The sequence below is a fragment of the Marmota monax genome, unplaced genomic scaffold (assembly GCF_021218885.2).
Source record: "Marmota monax isolate L192 unplaced genomic scaffold, Marmota_monax_Labrador192_F-V1.1 WCK01_AAM20220418_F8-fsc00088, whole genome shotgun sequence".
NCBI classification, from domain to species: domain Eukaryota; kingdom Metazoa; phylum Chordata; class Mammalia; order Rodentia; family Sciuridae; genus Marmota; species Marmota monax.
In genome coordinates, this window is record NW_026694492.1 from 7,064,262 (window position 1) to 7,087,320 (window position 23,059).

The 23,059-nt window shown below is 40.8% G+C and overlaps 1 protein-coding gene across 2 annotated transcripts in view; it reads right to left on the reverse strand.

Annotated features, from left to right (window-relative positions):
- Positions 1 to 21,175, reverse strand: part of Alpk2 (alpha kinase 2) — a 117,524-nt gene extending 96,349 nt beyond the window's left edge. For both annotated transcript variants that reach the window (XM_046419425.2, XM_058571355.1), the window contains exons 1-4: positions 21,001 to 21,175; positions 20,203 to 20,760; positions 7,355 to 7,482; positions 4,420 to 4,537 (exon numbers count right to left, since the gene is read on the reverse strand). In XM_046419425.2, the coding sequence (XP_046275381.1) occupies positions 4,420 to 4,537; positions 7,355 to 7,463 (227 nt within the window). In that variant the 5' untranslated portion in view covers positions 7,464 to 7,482; positions 20,203 to 20,760; positions 21,001 to 21,175. The remainder of the gene's footprint in view (positions 1 to 4,419; positions 4,538 to 7,354; positions 7,483 to 20,202; positions 20,761 to 21,000) is intronic.
- Positions 21,176 to 23,059: the final 1,884 nt, after the last annotated feature.

Here is a 23,059-nt window from a genome sequence, read left to right on the forward strand (position 1 = left end):
GTTCCCAGCCCATGGCCACCACTGGGACATGATAGAGCCTTTAAGAAGTGGAGCTGTATGGAGGTCTTTGTCTTTTGAAGGTATTCCCTTGAAGGGAATTGTGGGAGGCCAGCCCCTTTCTCAGTCCCTCTTACTTTCTGGCCATAGTATGAGTAAATTGGTCCACCATGTACTCCCACCATGATGGCCCAGAAGCAAAGGGGCCAACCAATCATGGACTACAACCTCCAAAACTGTGAGCCAAAATAACATTCTCTCTATAAGTTCATTATCTCAGATAATGATATAAAGCTGACTAACACAATACCCAACTTGGGATAGAATTGGAAAATGTTTTCCCTTTGACCTATAGACCTCCAGATGGCCTGGATGAGCTCAGCTGGAGTATTTGAAGACACTCTACACTGCCAGATGACACCACCAACCTTTATGTCAAGGTAGGCAAAGGGCAGCACTTTTTCTTATTCAACTGTTCAGATACACATGTTCATTTCCCAGAGCCGTTGTAACAAACTACCACAAATTGGGTGGTCTGTAGCAATAGAGCTTTATTTTTTCATGGATCTGGAGACTAGAAGTGCAAAGTCAAGGTGTCATCAAAGTTCTAAAGGAGAATCTTTCCTTGCTTAGCTCCTGGTCGTTGCTTGAAATCTTTGGCATTTCTTGGCTGAGAGCTCCATCACCCCAATCTCTGCCTGTCTGCCCTCACTTTCCCTTTGTGTCTATCTCTATGTCTCTGTTTTCTCTTTGTCTAAGGACATAACTCACTGGATTAGAGGTTACTCTGCTCCAGTATGAATTCAATTTAACTAATTACACCTGCAAAGATCCTTCTTCCAAATAAGTCACATTCTGAGGTTCCAGGTGGATTTGGACTTGGTGGGGATACTCTCCAGCCCCATACACTCCACAAGCAGATTGGCTTGAAGGGGCTGCCATTATCTGGTCATTGTCCCCAACCAGTCAATACTCAGCAGGGCCTGCACCAGCCCAGCCAATGCCAGGCTGAGTTGCCAGCACACCATGGGGGCTGCTTTGCCCCACTGGCCGAGGCAGTGGCTGAGCTCTGCCACTCTCACCTCACTTGTAATCTGTGCTCTTTCAGCACAACGGAACATGACTGTGACCTTCAAAAGGGGCCTCCTTGCTGCGAAAAGGAGCCTCTCTTTCTAGGTGTGGGTTCCTGGACAGATTTTTATCTGTTGTTTTGCTACCTTTCTTTAATTTGTATTCATAAGAGACCACAATTCCCCATTTATACACACAGCGGTGCCACCTGCTTTCAGTATGGGGTTGAAAACCTCTATTTGCATTTTCCTCTCAAATCCCACATCTTTTCAATAAAAAAACAAAGCTCCTTTTCAAGCTATAGTACATACCCTAATATTATGATTGAAGTTTCTCTCCCTTTGAGTATAGTCTTGGCTATCCATTTCTCCTTCCTGCCAAGCACCTGTGGCCACATAAAGGTTACAACAGCTGCACTGAAGCCTCTTTTCCACAGTGGTGAGAGGACAATGAAGGGATGAGGGGTAAGGGACCCCACCAGGTCAAATGTAAGTGCCAAAGGTGGATAAATATAGCCACAGAGCCTCAAAGTAGAACTGTAGATTAGATTTGTTGAACCCCAAAAAGTTCTTGAGAAACAAACACACAGGAGCTTTCAAATATCTAAGAGCTCAGATTTAAAGACCCAAAGTCTAAGCACAAGTAGATTTTTTTTTAAATGTGCTTTTCTTTGGATTATGAGCTTATCTAGTGATTTATGGTATATTGATATTGGCAGGAAATTTTGAGATTAATATTACAACTAACAACTAATTTCTAATCTTTAAAAAGCATTTGCACAAAACCCTGTTGATTGTCCTAACTAGCCTTTAATATACTGGTATAAATAAATTGACTTTTCAGATGAATATTAAGGATGCAAAACAATTTTCATCTTGGGCAATACACTGGAATCACTTGGGGTTCAGATTTAATCAGATGATGTTCAGTGATGTTTGGTGAAGCCCAAACATTAAGGAAATTCAAAGGTCCCCAGAACATCAATGGGCAACTCTAATTCAGAACTACTGGTGCAAAAGTCAGAACTTTTAAAGGTCATGAGTACCTAGAAAATTTACTACTAAGCAGTAAAATGTGACCATATCTGGTATCATATCACTCTATTATCATTTCTTGCATTAGAGCCAAATACTTCTCCCAGTAGTTTGGCTAGTTTTCAAAAAGGCAGGCCTAGGACTTGAAAAAGTGATTCTGTTGCATTAAATCTTTGATTTGTTTCAAAATCTGCTGCCCTGATGGACCTGAAAGCAAAGAATGGTGACTCCTTTCCCCTTCCACAGTGAGGCTCCCTTCCTCAGTTGCTCCTCCATGTTTTTCTCACTCTAGCCTGGTCACTTGTGTTTGGACCTCATCATGGCCTCTCCATCCCTTAACACCTAAACCTGTATAAACAGCAAAAACATTAATACCAAGTCTCAATTCTTAAAAGAACACACATCAAACTTCTCTCCTAGACAAAATGTGAGTACTGTATTTTGCTTTAGTGTGAGAATAAAATTAATCAACCAAGAAACATATAGCGAGTACTTAGAGTGGAGAAAAAGAAGAACAGGAAACAGACACAGAAGTTTAATATGTATATTCTCAAATGTGACTCCCTACTGATTTTTTTTTAAAAAGTTTGATTTGAATGGCTGTGCTATTTTTTAAGCACATATTACCTATGGCTGCTCTTGCACCAAGTGGTAGCGTTGAATAACTGTGCCCTATTTTTCCATCTGGCAGGCAAAGCCTAACATATTTACTGTCTGGCCTTTTATGAAAACAGTTTGCCAACACTGATCCATATAAAATAACTAACAGCAACACCAAATGCACACATATATTCATACATATCCTCATCAATTCTTTCAACAAATGTTTATGTGTAAGGCATTGTATCAGGCTCTAGGGGATCCATCTCTGTGAAGTGGGAAAGGCTCCTTGACTCCTCTGAGGCCCACAGGCTACTAACCTATCCACCTATCCTGATGTATGCAATAGAGAACACCCAAGGGGAAGCCTGCGCAATAAAATAGAAGGAGAAGAGAATGAGACTGGGAAGGTTCATTACTAATCGGAGCTTCCTGTGAACCTCAAGAGGTGGATTCTAACCTGAATGAGGTGAAGACGAGGAGCTGGAGGTGTTGGCAAGATTGGAATGAAGAGGCAGAAGGGTTCAAGCCTCTAAATGTTCAAGTGCCAATTTGGTGTGTTGGCCTGCAGAGGGAAAGAATGGCTTAGTGTGTCCACCACCTGTCTTCCATCTCAAGTGGAAGTTCTGTGAGGGTGTGGACAGTGTTTGTGTTACTCCATCTCCAGCATTAACAAAATGCTTGGCATATGGTGCTTGATGAAATATTATCTAAAGAGTTATAGAATAGAAAAATGGAGCCTTGAGTGTCGGGGTAGTTCTGTTGCAAATCACAGAAATCAAACATGGAAAGATGATCTCTGACCTTACTTTAAACAAAAAAGATGCATGAAGGGTAATAAAGCTGGTGTTTATTGAACAACTGTTCATTTAAAAATACTGTTATAAGCATAAAGTCATTTAATTCTCTCTGTCACCCTTTTGTTCTTCATCTGTATATGAAGAAATCCAAAGGTTAAATATAGGCTAAGATCATGCTGCAAGAATATGGCAGAGCAAGAATTCAAATCTGTCTTATTTTCTTATCCTCAGACCATTGGCACGTCCTTATCCTGCCTGACATTTTCATCCCATGCTCCTTGGATCCCCATAAGGGCACTGTAATCAGTTCAGTGAGTGATTCTCATTTTCTCTATATATTGACCTTCCTCATTTCATCCAAATAAATAGCTCCTGGGAGAACAAAAAACACTTAGGAACCAGTGTGCTGGATCACCATTAGTTCCTAAAATAAAGTCAGAAAACATGTTTTCTAGTCTTAATTTCATCATCAGTTTGCTGGGGAATAGGTCAGTCCCTTCTCCTTTCTTCTTAAACATGGTAGGTTAGATGACAGTGCTGAGATCCTAGCTCACTTTCTTAACTTTTCCCAAAGAGAAAATTAAGTGAAAATCTCATCTTGTGAATAAAAATGGCTAGGACATTAAATAAAATTCTAGATTAAGCTTAACTCTATCAAAGGCAGTAAACTAGAGAAGTGTAGTTGGTGACCACACTCAGCAAAGACAAGATTGGTTGATCTGCAGATGTGGAACCTGCAGATATGGAAGGATGACTGTAGTCACCACCAGATGCCTTGGCTGATGTCTGTCAGTAGCATCCAAAGTCAGGACATCAGAGGCAAACATGAGCCAATCTTTTGATCTTACCTCATAGTCCCCAGCACACACCAGAATAGAGAATGTTAATAAATAGTCCAAAGGGCCAAAGTCACTTACCAAGAGAGATGTAGCACATGGATATACTGATGCTTGAAGAACTCATAACTGGAAATAATGTCACACTCATCTATGGCTTGGCCATTCTTATACCACGTTACTTCTGGTTTGGGCTCACCTGATGACAAAATTAAGAATATTATTATAATTTTAAGTATGTTTTGAAAAAAAATCATAAAGTTATGAACAAGAATGAGCAACAATGCGTATGATGGATTATTTCAGAGGGGAACTGAAAAGCTTTCTCCCGCTGACATAAACGTGTGACTCAGTAAACACTATTGGGCATGTTATATGCCTAAGATGGTGCTGGGCTGGGGGACAGGGAAACAAAATAAAAATGCCAACTCTAATATCAAGGATCTGTTGAGAAAAATTATCCAATAGCCAAATATGTAGATGGTATTTTTTTTTAAGTTATATGGGTGACAGAGGCTCATCCAGAAATGATTTTGGGAAATGTACTTTGTTTTACTCCATGGTTACTACTGACTAAAACTCCCAGATTTGGTGAAATTATATGTTAATTTATAGGTTTTTATCCAATAATATGCAAATAATCTCTAACAGAAAAGATTAAGCCCATAAATTGTTTCCTGCCCTAGAGGACATTAACAGTGTCATACCTAACCCAGTAACTTTATCCAAACATTATTAAATTGCCTATAAATACCTAGCTTCTCAGACCTTAATATTTTTTGGTTCCCTCGTTAATTAATGAGTTGAATAAAACCTCTGAGATGTTCATTTCATGGAAATCCCTTTACCTTTTTGAAAATGATACTTCAACAGTGCTCAAAGTCGAGTGTATGTGTTATGATACAAAAAGGAAAACACAGCAGATTAGAACACAAGAGTCATTTTCTTCATGAGGAGGAGTTCAGATTTCCCAGGCTGGCACTGAGCATCTGTGACTGATATCATCACAGGAATGGACCCATGCTGTCTCCCTCAGAAGGAGTTCAGCCTTCTCTGTGATCATTAACCAGATATGATGCTAGTGGGCTAAGCTGGTAAAACCCCCAAGAATTTCACCCAGCCCTTGGGATTTTTTCCCCTCCTGTTATAGGGCAGGAGAGTTTCTAATGTGTCCAAAAGAGCTTTCTCACTAGCCTCCATGTCCCTGAAAAATTATCAAAATGTACCATATATACAGGAAGAAAAGTCCAACATTCGGAAATAATGCACTGTTCTGAACCCATCCTGGGAATGTTCTTGTGTTTTGTCTTATTTATGGTATGGCAAGCAACCCCAGAGATCACTAAGATCTCTCTGTTCTTCTAAGTTCATAAAAAGGGGAGAGCTAAAAGAGGTGGGGAAGGTAACATTGAAACCTCTAGAATGCTCTGAGTCCCTCTCCCTCCTTCTCTCGGTTCTGATGCCATGAATATACTTTTTAGCAACCGTGAATTTTTCTTCCTTATCTGTTCCTTCAAGTCAGTGCCTGAGTAGTTGTCCTGGGGCTAGGAACATGGAGAGCCACATGCAAGGACATATCCTTCTCCAGCCACTGTTTGCCTGAGCCTCTTACAGTCAGATGACTCAACCACTCAAAATGAGCTTCCCTGAAAACCCATCAGTAGGTACAGATCATCACTTGTTTCTGCCTGTTCTTATCAACCTGTGTCTCCCAGTTTTATTTAGGTTCCTTTTTAGGAAGCGTTTCATGGCTCTTTTTTTGTGTGTGCATGACTTTTTTGAAGGAAGTACATAAAAGAAGCATGAGGTGGGCCAGAATAATGGCATTCCGACCTCCCGGACTCCAGTTGCTCATTCAGATTGATCAGGGCTGGTTGGTTTCCCCCAGTCTCTTCATGGCTGACTGTTTCTTTCCCTTCGTGCAGTATAGATCTGAACCATAAGCCAGAAATGAGACTTGCCTAGGGAAGTGGTATCTCGTACCTTGTGGGTGGTTCTCTTTTCTCTCCCTCCACTTGCTGGAAATCTCACATGAAAATCCTCCCCTTGTTTGATTTTTTTTCCTTTCAAGATACTGGGGATGGGACCAAGTCTTGTGCATGCTGGGCAAGGGCTCTATCATTGAGCTACACCCCCAGCTCTTCCTCCCCTTGTTTTTTGAAACTCGCTGTTAAGTCACATATTGAGAGCCACCTCCTGAATGTTTCAGAATTATTTGGCTAAGGTGTGCAGGGACTGGCAGCCAAGTTTAGGGTCTAACACATGGGGCTCTCCCTAGAGACTCAAGGTCAACTTGTGTCTCTCTGTTTGTCTCAATGATAACTGGTAAGTGTGGAGAAAGCAAGCGCTGGGCTTGCTGAGATGAAGTGCGCAGTCTGGCCCTCCAGCTTCCAGACCACGCAGCCATCTCCAGGTCTGGCTCTTCTCCTCTATGGATTTAGGAAAAAGGATCAAGGGGACAAGAGTTTTCTGTCTACCCCCAGGAAACACTGCTGGTGCCTTCATGTTTTCAAGTGTAGAGACCTAGTACTAAGGATTGGTCCTTTTGCCACTGAAGGTACAAATACCTGATCAACTCTGAGTGACTTATTCTCCAGTCTAAGGGCAATTCCTTCCTTGGCTTTTCCTCTCTTTACTAGCATGCCTGAGGAAAGCGAGCAGTGGGGAGCAAATTTAACCAATTTGGGGAGATCAGTTAAAGAGTTACTGGAGAGTTGGAGTGAGATTATTCATGCCATTCCTGTGTACCACAGGAAGTAAAGAGTGGATTATCTGAAAAACTATCCAGCGTGAGAGCTGCTTAACTGAGAACCACGATATGAAGTCAGAAGACCACTAACCAACATCCAGGAAGTCACTTGAAAAACTTCATGAAGATTTAGTTGCTTAATTAATTCCTCAGGATAAACTTCCCATCAATTTTCCCAACGGATGTTTTCATAATGCCATTGTGAGCCTAAACCCCTGGTCTGCAGGAAGAAGTTAGAGGGTGAGTGAATAGTCTAGGGATGATTACCGGATATCATGCAGCGGAGCACAAGGTCTGTCTTCTCAGGAACCTTCTGGGATAGGAGTGTAGACAAAAAACAGAGTGCGTGCCTCTGGGGCCCTCCTGCGTCTGTCATCCTTTCATGCCACGGGAATCTGAAAAACAGACATGCCCAACATCACTCTATTTCTGGGATTCCTGCAGCTTCCCCGAGCATCCAGAAAGTCCTCGGGCAGCCTGGGTGCCACCTGCACACTGCGCTGCAGGCCATCGTGGACAGCATCCCCGGCCTCTCGCCACTAGACACCCGCAGCACTCCCCAGCTCTCCGTGTATGAGACTGGGGTGGAGCAGGGGCAACCCTGGTTGAGAGCCACTGGCCCTAGAGTCCTAGGCCAATCCCAGGACTGCCAGAGCGGCCTCTCTTTTTCTATTGGATTCAAAAAAGTGTATATGCATATTTGTCTCCCAAAAGAAGAGTGGAATATATTCAGACAAATCTCCAGATGAGAGATATTTTGAAATTGGGAAGCTACTCCTCCTTCTGAGCACAAGACCGATTCCCCAGGGGAGGACAGGTACTGGGCTTGCATTTTTGAGCCAGTGTGCATTCCTTGATAGAAATAGACATTAAGTACTTGGTTAGTCAGCAGATGTTATTTCATTCCATCTCTCTTAAACTACCTGAAGGTGTTTATTAATGCCTCCTATGTTATTTTGTATGAAAACGTAAGTATCAGAGAAGTTCACCAACCTGCTAAAGATCTTACAGCCCCAGCAGCTGCCACCTGAGGCTGCCTATGGGGCTGTACAGGCTGGCACCTTTAGCATACAATGGGCAGACAGAGTTCTGCAGGGCACAACTTGGCAGATAAGAGGCAGACTTGAGAAGACAGGTGGGTCTGAATCCAGAGGACCTCTCCTTCCCACTCAACCAAACACACATTAGCACCACTCAACCAAGACTATCTTGTGTGGAGCCTCGAGCTTGGAAATCACTTTGAGCTCTATCCAAACAGTAGGGTCCCACTTCCTCTTAGCTTGGTGAGCAGCCCTCATATACCACGGAGCTCAGAAAAAAGTAGGAACCACAATGTGGTGAAGTGTGGTGAGCAAGAAGAGGGAAAAGACAGAAACTGCAGACAGTGAGCCCAGGAAGACTGGGGACCTCAAGACAGAAGTCTGAGCCAAGCTTGTGGTGGGAGAAGCCTATCTAATGGGCCACAGTTGTAATGCAGAAGGAGAACCCCTTCTACGTGGAGTCAGAGTTGGATACATACTTCACCTTCTCCTCCCAATTTTCCAGGTTGTCTGCTACCCTGAGAGATGGTTGGCAGAGACAAGTTCCCTGACAACAGTTGAAGGTTTGCTAACAACTGAAACTCTTCCTCCTCATGGGAACAAGGAGAGGAAGCCCCACTGGGAGTCAAAGGATGTTTGGAAACCTTGCCTCAGTAGCAGGATTCCAGATGAAAATGAGGGGTTCCTTGTTCAAATGGGATTAGGTTTTTAGAATAACAGCAGAGTATTAAAGAAAGGGCCCTTCTCTGGCTCATCCCTGGCCAAAAACATAGACCCAAGCCTCTAGACCAGCACTGCTTGGTAGATGCTCACAAATGCTGAAACTAGGATCTACCCGGGCCTGACTGAGACGCTACCTGCTGCTTCTGAAATTCAGTGTTCACCTTATCCCTGAATGTTCCTTTAAGAATAAGGTGAGGGGGGCTGGAGTTGTGGCTCAGTGATAGAGCACTTGCCTAGCATGGGTGAGGCACTGGGTTCATTTCTCAGCACCATATTAAAAAATAAATAAATAAAATAAAGGTATTGTGTCCTTTAAAAATATTTTTAAAAAAAGAAGAAGAAGAAAGAAAGGGGCTGGGGATATATAGCTCAGTTGGTGGAGTGCCTGCCTCACATGCACAAGGCCCTGAATTCAATCCCCAGCACCACCAAAATAAAATAAGGTGAATACCTGAAAACAAAAAGAATTCCCAAACTTCCCCTGCATGAAACACCCATGCTCTCTGAGTATTAGAGGAAAAAGCAATTAACTCAGAAGGATAATGCTGCCTTCCCTTCCTTAGAGGGCGTGCAGGAAGCATCTCTAAGCTTGAACCTGAAGTTAAACTGGTTCACTTGATGGGTAGAAAGCACTGTAAAGTTGAAGAGGTACAGTTCACAGCAAAAAGAAAGACAGGTGTTCCAACAGACTTGGGGCAGAACTGTGAGGACGGGAGAGAAGTTAGCAGAGAAAGTTTACATGGCTGAATGCTGCCAGGTCCTGATAGAAGGATGGAAAAGAAGGTTTTAAAAATATTTGCTCTGCAATTGTGAATTGGATCCTTTTGCATTCTTTAAGACAGACTTGAAATGCACTTCCCATTATTTTTGGTTACAGGATTTCTTTCAATGCAGTTGTGCAAAGAGAAACTGGACCACATAAGGTGACCATGTTATAGTTAAGAATCAGGTAAGCCTTTCACAGTGTAGATGGCAAATTAGTTGCACACAAGATTTTTCTGCAAGAAAATTCCTCTGCAAGATGCCAATTAGGTAACAAGTACACTTTTAGGCTGATAAATTTAAACCAACTTGTATAAAAATCCTAGTTTCAATTCATATTATTATATTTGTCCCTCAGTATCCTCAGGGGATTATTTCTTGGTTACCTCAGATATCAAAATCCGTGGATGTTCAAGTCCCTTATATAAAATGATGTAGAATTTGCATATAACTTATGCAGATCCTCTTGTACACTTTAAATCATCTCTAGAACTTATTATACCTCATACAATGTAAATAATTGTTGTACAGTGTTGTTAAGGGAGTAATAACAGAAAAAGTCTCTACGTAATCAGTACAGGTACAATTATTTCCCAAATATTTTTGATCTGCATTGGTTGCATCACAGATGTGGAATCCTCCCAGATACAGAGGGCTGACAGTATCTCTTAGAAGATATTAGAATGGGTAAGTTATTCCCAACTAGGTTGAAGGAAGTATCTAAAATTTTAAAAATCAAAAGGGCAACTTTTATGGCAGCCATCTTGCACCAGAATGAAAATGTTTCAAGAAAACTTGATGAACGCTGGGCATATAGTTCAGGGTGGAGCTCTTGTCCAGCATGCTCAAGGCCCTAGATTCCATCCCCAGCACTGAAGAAAGAAGGAAGGGAGGAAGGAAGGAAAGAAGGAAGGAAGGTAGGTAAATCAAGTTATTACAATGAATATTCCAGAGTGAGTGCAGGTCCATCAGTGCACAGCAAACCAAAAAAAGCAACTAGGACCTCACACAATTGGCAGAAACAGCTTTTCTATCAATAGCAGTGCATTTACACACCCATGTTAGAGGTTCAAACTGTCAATGAAAGCCAGAACTGTGATTTTTTTTTTTTTTAGTTGCTGGGGATTGAACCCAAGGCCTTATGCATGCAAGGCAAGCAACTCTCTCGACTGAGCTATATCCCCAGCCCCAGAACTGTAAATTTGATCTGAGATTAAAAAGTTGTCATTGCTTAAAATACAGCAAATTATTTTAGAGCTAAATATAAACATATGTCAGAATAGAATCTAAGTCCAATTTGTGTGTGTGTGTGTGTGTGTATGTGTGCACACGAGCACACGTGCAGCACTGGTGATCAAACCCAGGGTTTCAGGCCCCAAATTTCTGTTTTTCAACCAGTGATTTTACAACCAGTGCTGCAAATTGTGTTCATATACTCATCTTCTGCCCTCAGTACAACACAAGGATGGAACAGGGGTCCACAAATATATAAAACTGTGGCTTCAAGTCAGAAAGCCCAGCTCCTGTGAATTGTTAACCCATAATGATGCTGTCTCTCTTATCATCTCCCTTTATAAAGACAAGTTTAGCCTGCAGATGTAGCTCAGTGATAGAGCACTTGCCTGGCATGCATGAGGCCCTGGGTTCAATCCCCCAGTACAAAAATAATAATAAATTAAATTAAAGACAAGTTTAATGAAATAATCCATATAACATACAATTCACTCACTTAAAATGTGACATTCATGCAACCCTAGCAACAATCACTTTAGAATGTTCTCATTGCCCCCAAAAGCCCAATACCACTTAGCTTTAACCTCCTGCCTATTTCCATGCCCAGTATCAACACACACACTGGTCTAGGTAACTACTAACCTACTTCCTATCTATATAGATTTGCCTATTCTGGACATTTGGATAAATAGAACTTTCACTTAGCATGTTTTCAAGGCTCATCCATGTTGTAGCATGTATCAGTACTTAGTTACTTTTTTGGGACAATCTACAACACTTTTTTGGAGCAACTATTGGGCAAGAGGATATCTACCCTGTCTCACCACATTCCTAAGTGACTTTCCAGCAATTTGGGAGATCTTATAGCTGGAAAATGCTCTCCTAACTGGGAGGCATCATAGGCCTGGGGACACAATCCAAGTTAGCAGGGACAAATCTATATCTATTTACCTGGGCAAGGTATTGAGCTTATTTCCTCCTCTGTAAAAGGAGATGATGTTCTGAGGACTAGAATATTGTATGTCAATTTCAGTGTAAGAAACTGTTACATAATTGCTTTCATACTAGTAATCAGGAGGCTTTAAGGAAAGACTTGGCTTGTTTCATGTGTTTCCTTTTCTGCTGTGGGTTACCACAATGATTTGTTTTTTAAGTGATGTACTAATTAGTGGGTGAACATGTCTCCAAGAGTAATCCTTATCTGTAAAAGTAATTTCAGGGCTTGATTCCTTCGGCTCCTGTTCCTGAGACCACTGCTGTGGATGGGAAGGGAAAAAGGACACGCCCAGGCATCAAGAGCTGGGCCCACGGTGAGGACCCTGTGCATCAGCCGTGACTCCTCCCTAAGTGGCTACTTCCTGACGGTGGCACCCCGCACGTGAAAACACTGACACGCACACACACCCCGTCTGACTCACACAGGCAGGTTAGTTACCATGCATCTCAGCAAGGGCACTGACTGTTCTCTGGAAAGAAAGAGGACAGTTAAGTCAGGCCACAGTTCATGTTTCGCGGCTTCTCTAAGGGTGAGAATGCATGAGGACCCATTTATCATTCTCTGCTAGAGATGACAAGTCAACGTGGAATTGCTAGTATTAGCAGCGGGGGCCGTGGTGGGCTTCACAGATGACTTCACAGGAACGGCATGTTAACTGGAAAGAACACTGGGCTGTCTTCCTTCCTCCCTTTCTCTCTTTATTTCAGTTGTATAGTCCAGAGAAGGTTTATCACTTGTTTAAAAATGTTAAATGTCTTTACTTAAATGGAGCCTGATTGTATATGCTTTCCTTACAGTTGCCTTATTTTACTTTATAATAAGTTTCAGGAATCTTACAATATCCATCCAATCCCTAAAGGGCTCCATCCTTTCTTAAAAACTGTTAGGTGATATTGGTATCCCACAGCATGGCAGTACCAGGCTTTCTCTCTCTGCTTTTGTACGATAATGATGCCTAGCTTGGCTGGAGGTTTCCCGATTTACAAATGCTATCTCATTGAACATCCTGGCACATGCTTCCTTGTGCATGTAGTTTTCTAGACTAGATACCAAGAAACAGAATCGTCAGGTGGAAGAGTATTCACATGTGCATATTATTGGGTCTTCCACAACAGCAGGTCCTTTAGGGGAATGGCAGTATGCTATAGTGCTGAAGAGTGCAGATTCCTGCACCATGCTCCCTCAGTTCAAGTCTTAGCTCTGCCACTTCTTTCTGCCTCAGTTTCTTCATCTATGAAACTAAGATAATAGCAGTATCTACTCAGTTTGGCTGCTATGAAAATGGAGTCAGTCTGAATGAAGCTTTTTTGAACAGCATAGTGAGCCTAGTATAAATGTTATCTATTATCAAGGACTTTGGATTTAACATCAACAAAATTCCAAAAATAAAGCCTTTTTTCTCAAATTGGTGGAGAGCAAGTGAGAGGCTAGAGGATTTCTTGGAACATTTAAAACACTCAAATGATGCCAGGTTTCATTTTGGCTAATCTGCCTCACACAGAAAGCCAGTGGCATGGCTGCTGTCAGCAGAAAGGCTGCTGTCAGTTGAAGGGATCAGGAAAGAGGCCACAGCCCACACACAGACCATGGAGCTGGCAGGAAAGCCAGTCGTCAGAGTGCCTTCACACTGGGGACAGGAGGGATTAGTTCTGATTAACCAGCCTAATCCAATGGCAATGGTGTTCCTAAATTTGCCTTCTGAATTACTGAAGATTTGGACACCAAACCCACTGTCACTTAATACCCAGTCCCATGTTAGTTAGGGGAAGTACCCTCCCCAAAGATGGGTTCTTGACATTTGGGGCAGGGATGGAGACAGACCATGCAGGAAGAGACAATTAACACATTTTGGTGCCTCCCATGTGTCAGTCCCGTGGCTGGGCACCACATAGACATGGAGTCCTCACAGCGAAACCCCCATGTGGATATTCTTTCCCACCTCACAGATAATGACCTAGAAGCTTAAGTAAAGGGTTGATATAACAAGCCTAATTTCTTATGGCCTGCAAGTGGCAGAGCTGAGCTAGGAGCCCAGGTTTTCTGGAACACAAATATTAAGCTTCTTTCTTAGGCATGATTTTAGGGTTGTATGTGAGAAATAGAGGCAATAAAATAAGCACAAGAAAAGATGTTCAACATCATTAGTCATTATGGAAATGCAAATTAAAACCATAATGAGATACCACTACATACCCACTAGGATGGCTATAATAAATACCAAATGTTGCAGTGAGAATGTGGAGAACAGGAAGAATCCTCATATATTGATAGTGGGGATTTAAAAATAGTAAAGACATTTTGAAAACCAATCCAGAAGTTTTTAAAGAAATTAAACCTAAATTTCCCACATGACCTAACCATTCAACACCTAGGTATTACCAAGAGAAATAAAAGCAGATTTCTGCACTAAGACTTGTACACAAACATTCTTTGCAGTATTATTCAGAATAGCCCCAAATTGAAAACAACTCAAATCTCCAGCTAGTGAGTAGTTAAACAAAATATGGCATGGCTGTACAACTGATGGATGAAAAGGGCCAAAGCAAATGTACATGATATGACATGGATGAACCTCCAATAATGCTTTTATTACACTGAGTAAAAGGACCAGACGCAAGTGACCACATGTTGTATGATTCTGTTTATGCAAAATAACCAAAAGAAGCAACAGAGACAGAAACAGAACTACTGGAGGTATGAACAATGGAGAGAACACTAATAAATCCACATGAAGGATAAGTATTTTTTCAGGGGACAAAACTGTTCTAAAAGTTATCTATAGCAATGGTCATGCAATTTGGTAAATTAACTAAAAAGCTGTTGAAATGAACAGTTAGAAAGGGCGAATGACATGATACTTAAAATATGTCTCACGTTAAATTTTGTATTAGCACAGGAGACAAGCACTTAAGGAGCACCTACAATATTCATTGCAGCATTTCTTGTAATAACAAAATTAAATATTCATTCTTAGGAATATGGTTATGGTATATCTAAACAATGGAATTTTTTATTTTTTTTCTTTTTTTTCTTTTTTCTTTTTTATTATTAGTTGTTCAAAACATTACAAAGCTCTTGAAATATTAATTATTAGGAATATGGTTATGGTATATCTAAACAATGGAATTTCTTAAATAGAAGAGGGCATTAAAAAAGAACAAGGCAGTTCTGTACACACAGACATGGAATAATCTCCAAGATATATTATTGTTAAGTAAAATAGAGTATAGAAGTGCAGACTATACTATCCATGTATTAGAAAAGAAGAATTTCCTGCCAGGCAAGGTAGTTGCATGACTATAATCCCAGTGACTTGAGAGGCTGAGGCAGGAGGATAGCAAGTTCAAGGCCAGACTCAGCAATTGAGCAAGAACCTGTCTCAAAAAATAAAAAACACTGGGAATGTAGCTTAGTGATAAAGCACCCCTGGGTTCAATACCCAAAACCAAAAAAAAAAAAAAGGAAAAAGACAAAAAGAATATCCTAATATGTTTATTTAGACATATAATGACTTTAGAAATATACAAGAGATTTGTAATCTGGTTGCCCCTGGAAGAGGGCCCCAGTGTGTGTGTGTGTGTGGGGGGGGGTAATATTACTTAAGATAGTAACTTTATATATGTTAGCTAATAAAGAAATGAAATTTAATTTTTCATTATTAATAGTGAACACCTCTGCATGTGCAAGTGTGTCTGGATACAGACACAGAGACATGAAAAAGGCTGAGCTGTAGCTGCTGCTTTCTCTCAATTTGTTTTGAACTTTCTTTTTAAAAATTTTTAAATGATGGAGGGTCTTCCCACTGATTCTCTTCTCCTCTCTTTAAAACCTGTGCCAATTTCCAATTCCTTAAGGGAAGGCTAAAACAAATTGTTAGATATTAAATGAAACCTGTGCAAGAGCTTAGTCCCTTCCCTGATTTTACAGTTTGAAAACACATCTGAAACACAGGCAGGTTAAGTGAATTTTCCCAGGTCACACAGCTTGTTAGTAGCAGAATCTAGGTTTCTTGATTCTGATTCTCAGTGTGTTGTATTCAAAGGATACAGTCCCCTGCTCATCTCATCCTTGATCTCTCTCAGAGTAAAGACAGGGATGAGAGGAGAGCTTATAAGGCTAAAAGTGCACAGGTTGTGGAGGGTGTAATGAGACCAACTTTCATGAATTAACTGATTAATATCATTCTGGTTTGAAGTTAAATGTTGCAGGCTGATTGTAGTGAGCAATCTGGTAATGTGCCAGCAGGGCCATCAATAAGAACACCACATAGTAAAGACATCCTCCTCTGGCTCCTCCTCTCATCCTCCACATTTGCCCAGACTCCCAGAGTCCTCCAGCTCCTTTACCCTGTAACAGAACTCCCAGGGCAACTCTGTAGAGAGCATTTATTTTAAATGGGTCCAAGAGATGAAATGATGTGGAATTTCAGGAACCAGGCAATATAGAAGAGAACCTAGGAAATCTTCGGTTCTCTTCTATCTAACCCACTCCTTGCCCTGCACACAAGAATAAGATCCACTCTGGGAGTAATGTACTGAGCCTGAATTCATTATGCTGAACTAACCACCTCTCAGTACACTGACTCAAAGCACATCAGCTGTGTGGGGATATGGTAGTGGTGGGTGGTAGTCACCTCTGCACATCTTTTACTATCATCCTTCAACTCAGCCAGTTACAGCATCTTAGGAGCCAAGGTTCATTCCGTTGACAGTAAGCCTATTTTGTGGAAGAATATTTTAATTTGTCGGGGCTGAACTTGAAAGCAGGTTCATCCTAAATCTTTAAAACATGGCCGCTGCTCATAGCTAACCTTATGACTAAAGGAAGTGACAGAATGAGTTTTAGAGACCTTTCTTAAAAAAAAAAAAAAAATCCTGAAACTCTAAAGCATCCTCTTAACAGTTCCATGGGTCTCCTATCGCTTGGCCGCCTGGTGACTAGAGCAGGCAGGACCTCGCCCTTCCTGCTCCGTGGACTCTGATTGGTCTAAACTGATAAGCACTCTTGCCCACTGATTGGTTCACTAACCAAAGTCTAAGCCAATCATCACGTGGCACTCTCAGACAGTGGTGGCAGTGATCCAATCAGTGCGAAGCTTACGTCTTTCCCTTGGTCCTCCACAGGAAAAAGAAAGCCGGCAGAAGGCAGGGTACCTTTCTGGAGAGCCCAGCATCCCTCATACATAGCCATACTGTAACGGGTTTGCGTGCAGGATACCCAATTGATTTTTCTTTTGTGTTCAGTACAGCACTAGCACATTGTATCAGTGACCTGGGTGTCTCTGAGAAGGAAGGCAAGTTCAGTGATTGAAAATAAGAAGCATAAGCAGGTTTTCTTGAGGAACTGCAGGCCAAAGAAATGTCTGAAGCAGGGCATTTCACCATCAGCATCACCAGGAAAAAAATGCAAATTTTGGGGTCCCTCAGAATCAGAGACTCTGGGGGTAGAGCCCAGCAACTGGTATTTTAACAACATTCACTTTAAATGGATGCACTTGAAAGTTTGAGAATAATTGGACTCAGGAAAATGTCTTAGACAAGGATTGAGGGGGGAAAATGAGCCTGGTTATCTAAGAGCTGGGTGAGGATCAATTGAAGATCCAGGTGACTGGTGCCACCCCAGATGTGTCATTAGGAGCCATGCAGAGTTTGGCCCTTGAGAGGTAGGTTCCGAGTGTCCAGACCTGAGCTTTCCAGGACTGAGCCTCTCTTTAGCCTGCTGTCTGTCTCTTCAATCTGAGGTCCAGTGCCCTGATTGGTTGTGCCCTTTTAGACCATGCCAGGAGGACGCACATCTGCAGAAATCCTAATAAAGCCTCTAAACTTTTTAAAATGTTCTTTTCTCTTGTGTAGGCTGGGTATTTACGCCTTCATTTTTGCTAGCCCCTAGATGACACCATTTTCTCCCAAGTTTTTTTTTACATTTCTCCAATTCCAGTTTTCCTTTTTGGCATTTCCATGTGAACCAGTCGGTAGCTCAAACAGAAAATCCATCAAAATCACCCTGATTTTGTCTGGGGAAAGCTGTGGAGTGATACTTTTGACTAAGATGGTAAAAACAAGGGCTAATAAGAATGACATCTGTAAAGTTCTCTGGAGCTATCTCACAAGTCCAGTGATTCTCACCTGCCCTTCCTGTGCCTGACTCACCCTCTCTTCAGAACAAGGGAGCGCTTTGCTCACTGTGAACTTTCACCATGGACCTTGCGATTTCAGCCCGCAGGGTGGTCCCTAGCACTGGAAACTGCACTGCTCCTGAGACAGCCCATCCAGGTACTATCTCTGCTCAGCCCCCCACATACTGACAATCCTCTTCAGAGTCATCACCTCCACTTCTATCCACTCCACTCCATAGCACCTACGTCTAATCAATGCAGGTCTCAACTATCATCTTTGAGGAAAGTCTGGACTTGGGCCTCAGTTTTCATAGTTTCCATAATAATCATGGACATCACCTTATATATAGATTGACTCCATCTTCCATTCCTATCCATTCCCAAACACTCATATCTAAATATGGTATTGCTAGATAAAAGTAGTCTAAGATGATGTTGATAAATCTCTATCTCTCTTTTTAGATAGTAAACATATGGCCAATAATTTTCTGTAAAATGTTTTTCTTATTTATTAGATGCATTCCAAAACATAGTTCTTTTTTAAAATTAATTTTATTTCCAAACGCACTATTTCCAAATACAGAATTTTCCTCAGAGTCTAATTTTCCATGTTGTTTGTTTAATCACCCTACCAATATCCCTAAGGTATAGTTTCTATTACTTCATAGAGTTAATATTAGTATCATATCCTGAAGTCTTAGCAACAAGAAAGAGAAAGAAGCTTTGAATGAACAAAGGTGATGAACTAACTTGTTGAGAAACTAAGATGTGGCAGATATGTTAGATATATTTACTCATCTAATCACACATCAATTCTGGTAAAGTGGATGTCATTTTCTTCATTTTACAGATGAAAAAAAAACTGGGGTTCAGACATTTGGAAAAACTGTGCTGGAGTCAGAAGTTGATTCCGAATCTGACTGCGATGCCTGGGCTCCCTTCGTTCCCAGCTCCATCCAGATGAGACTACTCACAATGGCCCTCCCCTTGCACATAGGCTGAGAGCTACATGTAAGTGTGCATGGAGCTGTAAAAAACTAATGTTTCTATTTTTTTTTTGGGGGGGGGGTCAGGTGATAAAAACAGGAATTCTGTCCTACCTAAAAGAATCCCCAAATTTTGATCAAGTGTTTTATATAAACATTAAAGGAGGAATGTTATTTGGGAGCCGAAAGACAATTAGTTGGTTTCAAATCCTGGTTTCCAAGATCTGAATATGTCTATTGGCCATCAGCACCTTTTAGTACAGGATTTGTAGAGTTGCTGATTCAGACGGTAGCTCTCAGCATCCCGGGTTCCAAGCCCATTCTTTACCCCTAGAAGGCACAGTGTTGTGAAATAAACCATATGCCTCCAGAGCAGTAAGAATGACTACCATTCCTGATTAATTATTCTTCAAAAATGAGGGCTTCCTTTGCACAAGGGGAAGGTTGAGGAAAGGAAATAATTTAAGCAGAAGCAATTCTAAATGCTGTTCTTGCTTTTATCTATTTTTAAATGATTGTCAGATGTCTGTAACTGACACCCTTAATCAGTGGCTCTAAAGTTTAGATGTGTTGATTAAAATGTAACATGATGGTGGTGCCTTTTTATCAGCAGGCATTTTTTTTACTGACTTTTTACCTTACATTTAAAAAAAAAAACCTACTTAACAACTGGATGAATATTTGCATGAGCCATTGAGCCATTTTGAAATAATCAGAGAACTTTTTAGCAACTTGCATTACCTGTTATCAGAAAAATTACTGCTGTGTCCTCCAGAAAGGGCAAATTTTCAAATTTTCAATTGTTCAGATAATCCAAGGGAAGAGGAATAACTTTTGACTAAAATACTCATTTATATCAGGCAGAAGTATCCGGGGTCAGAATTACCCAGATAACTGTCTCAATTTTTCATGTTACTTTGCAAAGCCCCTGCAGACCACTCCTTTCAGTTATCCTCTGTTTTATCTAGTTGTTAAGACAGACACAATTTGAAGGAAACTATTTTAATTATTGTCAAGCCAAAATAAAAAACATTTTTAAATAATCATAATTTAAAAAAAAGAAAAAGAAAAGAAAGGTCAGAGTGGACTTAAATTACCAGACCAAGAGAATTTGGACACATTAAAACTGTGGTATGCCCCAGCGTCCCACCGATACCCCTTGCTTCATCTTGTTTTAGTTCTTAAGGAAGCAGTCTGCTAAATGATTATGTATTTAAAGCACAGCCATCCCTTCAGTAAGAACCAGTCTCCATACTTACTTTTCAGTACTGTTTGTCCAAGAGATGTTATTGGAGGGCTGGATCCGTGGTGGGCTCCCCAGGCTGTATCTGAGACATTGATCGGGTGACACGGTTTCTGGGACAGGGATTCAAATTCAAGGTCTTTTCCAAAAACTGATCAAAGCACAGTTGGGAGTCCTGTCTTCCTAAGAGGAAAACTCTGTGCCTGGGCAAGTTCTGGAAGAAGGGCATTTTTTCCCCTGCCCTTGAATGAACTAGGTCATTGCTGAAGCTGGAGAATATTTTTGAGCATCACTGTGATGAAACTTGAGGGCTGTTTCTGCAGTAGGTGCGACACTTGTTGACGCCGGGGAGGCTCTGGCAAAGGGGCCTGGTGAAACGCTGCCCCAGAGAGCTGATGAAACCCAGATGAGCTGTCACTGACTGCTGCTGTGGGGACACCGACAGCTCCTTGCACAGACCCTGCAGGAGTTAATGGCTCCTCTCTTAGGAAAGCAAAACGGCTCCAGGAGGCTGGAGTAACACACACCAGAGTTTTGTACCACAGGGAGCAGGCGCTTGAAGTACATAGGAAACCTAAAGGGAGGGCAGAGAAGAGGTGAAAATAAGAGTCATGTGTTGTTCATTTAGAAATGGCACTATAGTCGTCCTCGGAAGTTCTCTGAGCCACAGAAACAAGGCAGGACCCATTCTCCCCTGCCCTCCCTACCCCGCCTCCCCCTCCACATGCACATCCACACCCTCTTCCTATTTTGACTATACTAGTAAGAAATAAAAGAATACACAAAGATCAGAAGAAAGTCACAGAAGAAATACCATGAGCTCTATTCCTTCAGATTGCCAGAAACTCTCCCTGTTTTGCAAAGTCAACTTGTACTGTGGGCATTTCTATGGTTGAATTTTGTCCAAATCCAAGAAAAAAAACAAAATCCAGATGTATACTTCTGAAGCTATTTTGTCTCACGACAAAAGTATTTGAATGCATGGCACCTGAATACTGACAGCTTAGAAAGAAACCTCTTGTGAGACCCAGAGACAGCTAAAATTAGCAGCTCCAAGTGGGTGACTTTGAAAGGGACATAACTATAAATTTTCACTCTGGTATGAGCACTATAATCCTCAAAAGCAAAGTTGTTTTGCAGACCAAAAACAATTATCTAAAATGGTTAAACATGAATAAGTGTACTGTAGAATCAATTTGTTTCTGAATATTATCTTCTTACGGGAAGATAGACGTTGAATGCTAAGAATCTAAAACATTTTGTTTAATAATGTGGGTTTGTTTTCTTTTTTCTAGCATCATAGTAAATATTTTTTAGTATTTTTTCCCTCCCCCAGGGTAGTTTGTATTCTACCCTTACAGGTCATGCCAAAAATTAATAAAAGTTTAAATGCCAAAATGTTTATGAAACTGCTGTCTAAATACTGATTGATTGCACAGTTTAAATAAAAGTTTTCCTTTAGTTAAAAAAGAAAAATAAAATAAAATAACACCTGTCAAATAAACACTAGTATTGCTGTATGTAAATATGTGGCCATATAACCAATGTGATTCTGCAACCTATACACTTGGAAAAATGAGAAATTATACCCCATTTGATTCAAATGTATGATATGTCAAGATCATTGCATTGTCATGAGCAACTAATAAAAAAATAAAAAATAAAAGAAAATAACACCTGTCTCTGAGATCACACCTTTGCAATGCAACAGAATGCACGAGTTACCAAGGATCACTGACTATGGGTATTTTTTGGTTTTCTGTAAAGCTGAACATTTCACAGGGGCTTTTCTGGACAAAGAGAGATAACTTGAAGATGGGAATAAAGAGAGGAGGAGGAGTAATGGTAAATAATAAACAAATGTCACACACAGCAGAAGAGGACAAAGCTGAAAGTATACACATGCCCCAAAGCAACAGATAAATCTGATATGGTTATGAAAGACAAGTTACCTGGGAGTACTTTAATCTAAACCTTGAAACTTTTTTTAAAATATTTTATTTGTTCTTTTTTAGTTATACATGACAGTAGAATGTATTTCACTGTGAAACTTAATTTTCCTTCTTACAAACAAGTTGAAAAACTAACTCCTTCAATCTCTAGAATTCATCTCACAAAAGAATAATGGAGCAGAAGAAGAATAAATAGGTGATTGATAGAATAACTGACTGATTTGACCATATTTGCTTCATTATCATCTTGTTAGCCTGCAGCCATGGAATTTTTATTTCAATCTTAGGTTTTAAGGAGCAGGGATAGAAGAAAATCAGAGATCTTGAAATTAAGTTCAATTAGTTCAGGACCCTTGCTTTGAATTTTCTGTGATTATTAAAGGAGAGATGGAAGGAGTAAGATGTTGAAGAGAAAAAAGAAGTCCTAAGTTAGTGTACTTCAATTGCACCAAAAAAATACATGAGTTTGTGATTAAATGTAAAGACATAAAAACTTGAGTATAATTCCAAGTCAAGCAGTATGGAGTATTAAAAAAAAAAAACATGTTTTAAGTAATCTATTTTTCCAAACCTATAAAAAAAAAAAGGAAAAGAACTATTTGTAGAGGTATTGTCCTTCTAAGGACCTTAGAACTCTTGAGAGTTCCTTTTGGGCTTCCCCAAAATTCCCACTATTATTTTTTGGGGTTCCCAAATGAATTGGAGCCACTGTAGTCACAGCCACCTTAGGCTTGCTGGGGACAGGAATATAATCAGTTCCTGACTTATTGTGATTTTTTTTTTTGGGGGGGTACTGAGGACTGAAACCAGGGCCTTGTGCACGTAAGGCAAGCACTCTACCAAGTGAGCTATATCCCCAACCCCTTAGTGTAATCTGAACACTTAGAGCAAATTTATTCATTTCTTGTGCTGCTCTTCTCT